General features: G+C 31.7%; 1 protein-coding gene across 2 annotated transcripts; it reads right to left on the minus strand.

The window, feature by feature from the left end:
* Window positions 1-3,581: 3,581 nt before the first annotated feature.
* On the minus strand, window positions 3,582-7,407 carry LOC120075212 (remorin). Of its 2 annotated transcripts, XM_039028423.1 has the most exons (4): window positions 7,033-7,407; window positions 6,026-6,857; window positions 5,611-5,692; window positions 3,582-3,984 (listed from the first exon to the last, which is right to left on the minus strand). In XM_039028423.1, exons 2-4 carry the CDS (start codon window positions 6,757-6,759, stop codon window positions 3,772-3,774), a joined length of 1,029 nt encoding a protein of 342 aa, XP_038884351.1. In that variant the 5' UTR covers window positions 6,760-6,857; window positions 7,033-7,407; the 3' UTR covers window positions 3,582-3,771. The 2 variants fall into 2 exon arrangements, with proteins under 2 accessions (XP_038884351.1, XP_038884350.1); XM_039028422.1 differs by having other exon boundaries at window positions 6,026-7,407.
* Between the last annotated feature and the right edge of the window lie 2,176 nt (window positions 7,408-9,583).

Below are 9,583 nucleotides of genomic sequence, written 5' to 3' on the forward strand. Positions count from 1 at the left end.
AAAATGAAACGTTGTTATTATTAACAAAAGTTTAAAAAAATGTTACAACAAAAACTTCTACATAAAAAAAGTTGGGAGTAGGTTAATAATATTAAAAAAAAAATGGAAAGGGAAGGAGATTCCTTAATGAAAAATAAAACGTTGAATTTAGCTATTGAAAATTTAGATTTTAAATTCTAATTTGATTTTATTTTTAATAAAATTGTGATATAACATGAGATATATAGATTATTAAAGATAAAATGTGTGTGTGTTTTTTTTTAAAAAAAATCCTTATTTTAAGGTGAATTTGATATTTTATAGATAAGACGTGACTTTTTTTTTAAAAAATCTTTTATTTAATATGTAAATTTGAGATTTTATACATAAAATGTGATCTTTTCCCATCTTTTAACATGAATTTAAGATTCTATAAATATGATATTTTTAATTCTTTTCACGTGAACTCATAAAAATAGGGTAAAATAAAGTATGATTTTTTTTCCCACATTTTTTCATGTGAATAAAAGATTCCAGAGATAAAATATGATTTTTTTTTAAATTCTTTTTTCAAGTGAATACACACATTTTTTCATGTAAATTTAAGATTCTAGAGATAAAATATTATTTTTTAAAATTCTTTTTTCAAGTGAATGTATGAAAATGGGTGAATTTTTTTATTTAATGATTTTAATATGAAATTATATTATATAACTCTATGAGCATCAACTAAAAGGGACAATAAGGAGAATCAAGTATTTCTCTCTCATAACTCCTTTTAAATAGTATAGATAAATTTTAGGTAGTAAAATGTGTCATTGCTCTTACTAGCACATCTTTCTTGGGTTTATTGGAGAAATAAGGACTCTTTAGAACTTAATTGGATAAAATGTATTGTTTTCAAATTATTTAAGAAAAGGAGTGTTCTTTTGTCGTTATTTGAATGTGTCTCTAGAAGAGACGCATTTAACATTATTTTATTCTTTTTTTGACTGGTCTCCCCTGAATGCATCTCTTCGGGAGGCACATTCAAATAATTAAATTAAAAAAAGAAAAGAAAAGAAAAGGTGATTAACTTGATCGATCTCCCCTGAATGCATCTGACTTAATTGCATACCAAAATAACTTTTAAAATTATTAACTTGTTATTTAATTCTTTTTTAGGCCGATTTACCAAATATGACATTATCTACTATAAAGGCCTTGTGTAGGCTCACCTCTATATATCGAGTGTGATATTTTGATTGTGATGTTCCAATGGAAGAACAAGGTGATCCAACAAGACATCAGGATATTTCTATTCCACCTAATGTTTATAATGAATATCCAACAACCCCACTTGATCATTTTACACATAGTTCCATGATATCATTCCCTCAACATTTGAATTTTTTCCAACAACCCTTAGTACACTAAGTATGGAAGAAGGACAAACTTCATATGTCCTTCCAGATGTCCATAATCAGTACGTGACATATTGACATCGTGGCGAGCGGTATACACTTTACCGATGAGGGCCAATCATCAAGTGTAAGAGGCCGTGGCGATCATAGACACTATGTGACTCAACAAGATCAATCTATGCATAATAGAGGATCTTCTTCTAGTCATGAATAAAAAAAATTGTACTTATAATCAAATTTATTAATCAAATTCAAATAAAAAAAAATGTAGTTCAGTCTACAATTCAAACACCTCCACATCCTAAAGAACTTTGGAAATTATTAATACAATAGTCGGAAGTTAATATCCATATGTTTACATAAGTTTTTAACAACTTCAAACAAAAACGAAAGGATGGTGAAAGTATATTTAATATATATATATATATATATTGTTTGAACAAATTACAAATATCATAAATATTAACTAAAATTGTTTTAAAAAAATGTATGTATATGAAAAAGAAATTTTTGGAACAAAGTACAAACTTTATCAAATATTAAACATAATATTATATATATATATATATAAAATACAATAAAAGTGATTTTATTTTAGTTGTTGTACTTTCAAAATTTAATGATTTAAAAAAAAATCATGTTCCACTTAATGTTCCAAACTTTGTTTAGACTAATAGTGTGTTTGGATTATATTTTCAAGTATTTAATTTAAAAAAAAAGTCATTTTAGAAGAAATTTGAGTGTTTGATAAACCATTCAAAATATTTTTAAATGTTGTCTTTTCGTCATAGTCTTTCTATTTTAAATTTTAATTATTTTTTATTAAAAGTGTTTAAATAAAATTAAATTTAAAAAAATATATTTTTTTCTTAAATTAATCCAAACGACCTGAGAATTTTACAATAAAAAAAATTCTTATTTTCACTCTATTTAAAAACATGTTTTGTTCCCAATTAAAAACTTTAAATGTGAATTCAAAATTTAAAAATCGTGTTTGGTTGTGTTTTTTTAGAGGTTTGGTTGTGAACTTGAAAATGCATGTGTTTGACAAAATCTCTCCTGGGACTTTTTTAACGTTGTATCATGTGTTTTCTAAACTTTGAAAAAAAAGTTTAAAAAAATAATGAAAATCACAACCTTTTTTTTAATAAATAAAAAAGGCATCTCTTGAGTTGTTTGTTTAAAATAGTTTTTGAAAATAAGTGTATCAAATATATTTTTATTGTTTTTTTGTATTTTTGTTTCTAGAAACATAGAAACAAAAAAATGGATCGTGAACCAAACAAGTCTTAGTTTCTAAAGTTTATAGACTATACTGAACAATTCAATTTGAGGAACTAAATTAGAATTAAACTTAAAATACACAATCAAAATGGTATTTTAACCTTATTTTTAATATTGATTTCCTTCGAGTTTTAATTTTTTATAACAATATTTTAACCATCATGGATAGGAATGGCAATGAGATGGGGCAGAGTTGGGGATGCAGTCCCCATTCCTACCCCACACTGTTCCCCATTTTGGGAAGCAGAGGCCGAGGTCAAGATAGGGATCCCTCGTTCCCACTCCACCCCTGTACCCAATCAAACTAGGGATTTTTCATCCCAATTGGGTTACACACGGGACCTGACTCGCATAAAATTTTGTCATCCCTAATTATAGGTAAACCTAGTGATTAATAAAGAGCAATGAGTTTGATAAAATACTTAGAAAAAAATGAATAAATGAATTCAACCGGGGTAATATAAGTTGACTCAAATATTCATAAATTCTATATATATATATATATATACAAAGCAAAAATTAACATTTAATTGAAAGTTTCCTTCCGAATTCTAATATTTGAAGGGTGAAGTTAACAATGAATAAATATTACAATTTCAATATTTCCAAACCAGTTTCTGATATAAACTAGAATAAAATCTTTAGAACCATGTAGATGTCCTTTTTTAGATCAACAACATGTGAAATCTAACCTTAACTATGTTCAGATCAACATTATTAATATCCTCACTATTATTTGGATATAACTTATTTATATAGAGAATATTCTCAAACTAGCTATTAAAGAAAATAAAAACCAAGTGTTATAAATAGTAACCGACTGATTTGTTTGACGACAATCTTGTAGGTAATTTTGAGGCAAGTTCCAAATGTTGGTCCCCAATGGAATAATACTACAAAGCAGCACAAAGACAATAGAACACAACAAGCAACTAAAAACCAGAACAGACAAATATTTCACTTCAAAATTTCAATATTTTGTAACAATTCTGAGGTAAACACATTTTACAAATATTCAAGGAGAGAAAGAAGTGGCATTAAAGAAGGTAAAAGAAAAGGCTGATTAAACTTAAAGGGCAGGTGCCTGAATAGGAAAATATTGAATCTACCAACAGCACAGAGAAGGCAACTTGAAGGAGAAAGAAGAAGGCAAATGACCAGTCCTCCTAATATAATCAGCCTTTTCAGAAGTTCTTACAGATTTCTTATTTAGTTTTGCCTCTGCATTTGCACGTTTCTCTTCAGCTATTCTTCTCGTGGCTGCTAGTTTATCTGCCAGCATCTCTTGTGCACCAGCTTTCATTTTCTCCGCCTTTTTCTGTTAATATAATTATAAATAAATAAACAAACCATCTAGACTATTTATTGGACTTAACGTTGAAAGATATTAAGGGTTGTTTGGAACGCTGAGTTGATTATTATAGTCCGTGTTTGAGTTGTAAACTTTTTTAGGTAACAAATGAGGAGAGAAGGGTCCATAAAAGAGTAAACACCATAGACAATAAAAATTTTCAACTCTAGTTAAATGTAGGTTATAATAATTAAAAGCTCCAACTATTATAATGGGAGACCCGAACATTTAGTGGACTAAAACGGCTCACTCCACCCAAAACAAGTTGGAGGTCCAAACGCCTCCTTATAGATTGCAAAAAGATGGGTGGTTAAAATGCTATTTGAGTCTCTTTAGTTCGAGTTTAGTCTTATTTCTTAATTTAATCCTCGTAATTTTAAATGTTATCTTATAGTTTTTAATGGGTTGGTTTAATAATATTTCAAAACGTATCTCAATATTAGACCTTTTTTTATCTTGGATAGGATAATATATTGATATAATACAAGCTATGAACAATTGTATTACGATTTGAGCTGGATAAAAAAGAGAAATTGGGCGAGTTTTCCAAACTCGAGCTAGGCATAAGACGGGTGAGCCTTATTGCACCCTTTCAAATCTTAACTCAATCTTTCAATTTTTCTCTGACACATCAAAAGAAAAGGTGCGATGGATGAAAACTAATGACGGATACAATTTGAGAAATCCTAAAAATAAAAAATAGCACGGTTAGATTTTCACCTTAGAAAACTTTTTTGAAAACTCGTAAAAATAGTTTTTCGGTCCATCTTGGGTGAAATCGACCACAAAATTTTAGTTAAAATAATCAAAATGTTCCACTTATTGATTGTTTGGGACCTTCTCGGTACATCTCGCCAGATTATACACCGAGATTATGTACATTTCGGTGCTAATTTCGAACAAAATAACACCGAGATTTTATATATTTATGTTTTCTGGGTGAAATCCCGAACATAGTTAACACTGAAATTCATATATTGAGCTTTCTTGATGGAATCTCAAGTAGGATTAAGACCGGGATTCTATATATATCCCGAATCTTACCCAATTTTTTGAAAAGTTTGATATTTCCCAAAATTTAAAAATGTTGAATCAATTTGAAAAATCTATTTTGTAATTGGAAAACCCATTTGGAATTTTGAAAATTCATATAATTTTGAAAACATAAATTATGCTAAAATTTTGAAAAATTAATATAATATTTAGTAAACATAACCGACTTCGGAGAAAATTTGAAAATAGTACAAATTTTGGTATAAGATTTGGGAAGATTACATAAAAGAATTAGCAAATCTAATCAAGCGAGATGTATCGAGAAGACCCAAAACAATGGATAAACTGGAAAGAGTTGATTTCTTAACTAAAATCTCGTGGTCTACCTCGTCCGAGATGAATCGAGAAAAACTATTTTTACATGTTTTCAAAAAATGTACTAGTTCTGTAAGGTGAAAACCTAACCGTGCTATTTTTGACAAATTTCTATAAAATTTAGGAGATCCAGCAATACTATGGTGTAATAAAAAAACAGATTTGGATCAAGTTCAATGCACATCCAAGATTAGAAGAAAGTAAAAAATCAGGCTAAGAGGGTACCTCCATTTTTCTCATTTTTGACTCTGCTTTCCTCTTCTCGCTGGTTTCCCATGCTTGTATCTTCACTTCTTCACGTTTATACCTAGAAATGCAAAACAATCAGCATATCATGAACTACCAAGTTAAATCTAGCATTTTAAGTTCTCCAGATGCATCCTCAAGAAGGATCGCAAAGGGGGAGAAGACATTCAATCATCGGGTTTCCAGTTTGAAAGGATGTGTCTGATACCCTCTTTTATTTCCCTTTTTTGTTTCTAATGAAAAGACGAAAAAGGCCCACAAAATGGGATGCAACTAGTGTCTTGAACTTCAAAAGTAAAACAGAAGTCATCAATCAGGCCAAAGTGTTCACTGTTCAGAATTTGAAGGGCAAAGGCAAAACTAGAGAAGTAGTGAAAAGGGATCAAAGGGTTACCTTGCCATATGCTTGGCTCGCTCTGCCTCATCCCAAGCCATTGCTCTAGTTTCCATAGAGTCCATCTTTAGAGTCTGATCAGAGCTCTGGTTTTTCACCACCATGGCGGTAGAAGCAAAACCTGCTTGACGATCTTCAGTGGCTTGCATCTCATGGTGAGGCCTTGCTGGGGTGGAAGATCCAGAAGTTATAGGGCTTTGAAGAACAGGGGTTGTGGCTCTAACTGGAGTAGCCGTCCTTGAAGGCTCCTGACTCGCTATGGGAGTCATATCTGTTCCCATGTCCCTCACACACACAGATCTAACCACCGTCTTGCAGCTCTCCAATGGCTTATTGATTCTCCAAATGGGTTCATCGCATTCCATCTTCTTTGTTTCTGCTTCGTTTCGACTACTCATAGCAGAAGCAAATCCTCCATTTTCTTCTTGCCCTTCGATCCTTTTATCTCCACCGCTCAAATACTCATGCTCCTGTTGTGGCACAGCAGCTATAAGCCGCAAGTCATCAGCATTCGAGTTTCTATGCTTGATTTTAGACTCCCCTTTTTCTCCTCCTCGTGGCAACCCAAAAATCCATTTCTGTGCATCGTCCCACTTCGATGGAGTTGATTTAGCACTGACTATCCGGCGATGAAAACTGCCATTAACTCCATTTCCTCTATGAAACTCAAAACCCATAGCCTTTTCATGCTTTGATCCATTGTTGTCATACCCATTCTCGTCTCTTCCCCTCATTTTGGTCAAAAAAAAACCTCTCTCACTCTCTCAGAGGCATATTATCAAACAGATGGCGTACAAACTTCAAAGATCACACAAAAACAACTGGACCCCAACTTCAAATGCAAACCAAAAAAAGATCTAGATTTCAGTATCAGTGGAACAGATAAAGAAGAAACCGAAAAGAGACATCCGAAAGCCCACAGAATTGAGAGAAAAAAGTTGCGTCCGCATTCAGGAGACGAATGAGGAAATGAAAACAATAAAACCCGACAAGAAGTAGAACCTCACCATGTCTGAATGCTGAAATTTACGTCACTGAAGAAGATAAGGGACCCATTTGAAGCAGTAAAGCCATGTAGATTTAGAAATTAACTCAAGAGTAAAGAAATGTGTAATTTCCATAGCAGAGAAACTCAGAATAGCAGGCAAATTAGTGAAAGAGGGTACAAATGTAATGATTTATAGAAGTAGAAGCTGGAAGGCTATGATCAGATTAACTTCACAACATTGAAGAAAGAATCAAAAGGGGGGTGGTGGGTTTGGTATGAAAGAGCGAAAATCTATGGTGAATTGGTAAATTTAAAGCATTGAAAAGCTGAGAAGTTGCAGCAGATCTGTTATGGAGAGAATTAAAAAAATAAGAGAGTATGGTTGGGAATAGAGACAAACCAGCATACATGTGGCTACTTGACAAGTCATTCCAAAAGAATAACTTAATATTAAAAAACAAACTAAGTTTAAAATACCATGATCCTTACCTAAAGACTATTTTACTTATCTATAAATAGGTGTTTGGTCCATTAACTTCACACTTCATATTCAATAACTAATTTTACCTACTTTTAAAATCTCCACGTTTGTCAACAAATTTCATCTTTTTTTCTTTCTCTCTAGCCCTCCCTCTAATTTTTATTAACTCTACCTATTGGTTGTCGTGGATGACCAACTTCAACAAGAATCGTTGTTGGCGAATAATGTTGCCTCACTCCAACAACAATCATCACCAATGATATGCTCCAACGACCAAATCTGATGACAACTACCTCTCGTGAAGGCCACATCCACGATTTATATTGGTAATTGTCTTTGGCATCAAACTCCAACTGCCAACTTCGAAAATTACCGTCAACAACCAACTCTGATAATAACCACTATTGGCAACTATTGTCGCCTCACTTCGTCAATGATCATTGTCGACGACGACCTCTGGTGACAACTACCTCTAGCAAAGACCATATCTGGCAACTACCTTTGGCACTAAACTTTAGTGACTACCTCCTATGGCTAACTTCGACGATCACTACCATCGACAAACCCTGACCACCAATTTTATCTACTATTTCCAATGACTAAGTCTAACGGCCAACTGAGATATCAAATGCATAAAAAAAAATAAAAATAAAAAGGGGACCATGAAAGTGTTTTAATATACAAATTTAAAATTATTAGTTCATAGTGTTTAATTTTCGTCTTTTATTACTATTTAACATTAATATAAATGGTTTGACTATATAGCAAATCAAATAAAATTTTGTACTCAAACATTTTATGTAACCAACCACATCAGTGTTTTATATTTTAAACACATTTGGATGAAAATGGCTTTATAGAAAGAAATTTTCTCAAGACAATCTAAATAGGCCATAATTCAAGTTTCTTTCATATAACAAGAAGATCAAATGACATGTTAAAAAAAGCATTACATTGCTTTTTTTTCTTTTAGTCTCAACAATATAGGTGTAGTTATTGGTCTAAAAAATGAAATTCCATATATATTTCCTAAGAAAAACCTATATCATGTACATAAACCTTTGTACTTAAAAAAGATTGGCACGCATATATTTATAAGACAAATAGGTGTGTTTTTTAAACATACACTCTCCATTTTGAACGTAATGTTGTTAAAATGTGTTATGTCCACATATGTGTTCCAAACTAACCAACATACATGCATAATAAACTCTAATCTACAATTTAATATAAGATGTCATAAAAAATATTAAACCCTTTTTTGGCTTTTTTTCTTACATATTCGACTCATACATTCTAATATTGTGAAAATATATTGTAATTTTTTTGTTGGTATAAAACAAGAGTATTTTGTTTATTATAATATATATTTAAATTAATATGTGTAGCCGTTTTTTATCGTAAGTTTTTATATCTAGATTAGAGTTTCTCATTCACCTATATATATATATATCTTTTGTCTAACTAAATTATAAGAAATGCATTCTTTAAAAGTACAAAGTACATGGTATCAGAGCGACATTCCTTTAAGGGTTTAGAATATTCGTTTGACAACTTTTTCTCACAAAGTTAGAGTTTGAGTTTGAATCGTCAACTTCAAGTGGTGGTTTGTTGACACCGCCCACCTCAAGAGGAGCATCGCCGCCATCTGCCTCAGCCTGCCTTTGTCGTTCACCTAAAATAGACGCACGTGAGGTACACACGCTGCCAAGTTGGTTCTGCTCCGTCGTCACGCACCGACACATGAGAGTTTGTGCATTAGTATTTTTCGCTTCCATCAGTTGGGTTCGTCTCGGGTTGTCTTTTTCAACCCATCTATGCCTTTGATTCTATGAACAACTACTCGAGTGTGAGGCTGTTTGAAAAATATCCTTTTGTCGGTTTGTGACTGCTTTGTTCTAATTTGAGAGGTTGTTTTGCTCTTTGGTTTGTCTTTCTTTCTATTCTAATTTGTTTAATTCTACCGGTGGGATCGTGTATTGGTTTTTAGTGGATGAAATGAAGCATATTATTGTATCCAATGTAATTCTCTTAGCATCAAAGATAACATAACATCGGTTAAATGGAGCTAATTACTATGATGCATCGC

The sequence above is a fragment of the Benincasa hispida genome, chromosome 4, assembly GCF_009727055.1.
Source record: "Benincasa hispida cultivar B227 chromosome 4, ASM972705v1, whole genome shotgun sequence".
NCBI lineage: Eukaryota > Viridiplantae > Streptophyta > Magnoliopsida > Cucurbitales > Cucurbitaceae > Benincasa > Benincasa hispida.

Bases quoted from the DNA above. Each gene is read 5' to 3' on its own strand.
- LOC120075212 (XM_039028423.1), bottom strand. From the start codon at position 6,759: ATGAGGGGAAGAGACGAGAATGGGTATGACAACAATGGATCAAAGCAT. The intron at 5,693-6,025 runs GTAACCCTTTGA...TTGCATTTCTAG, and splicing joins CGAGCCAAGCATATGGCAAG to GTATAAACGTGAAGAAGTGA. The intron at 3,985-5,610 runs GTACCCTCTTAG...TTATATTAACAG, and splicing joins CAAAAATGAGAAAAATGGAG to AAAAAGGCGGAGAAAATGAA.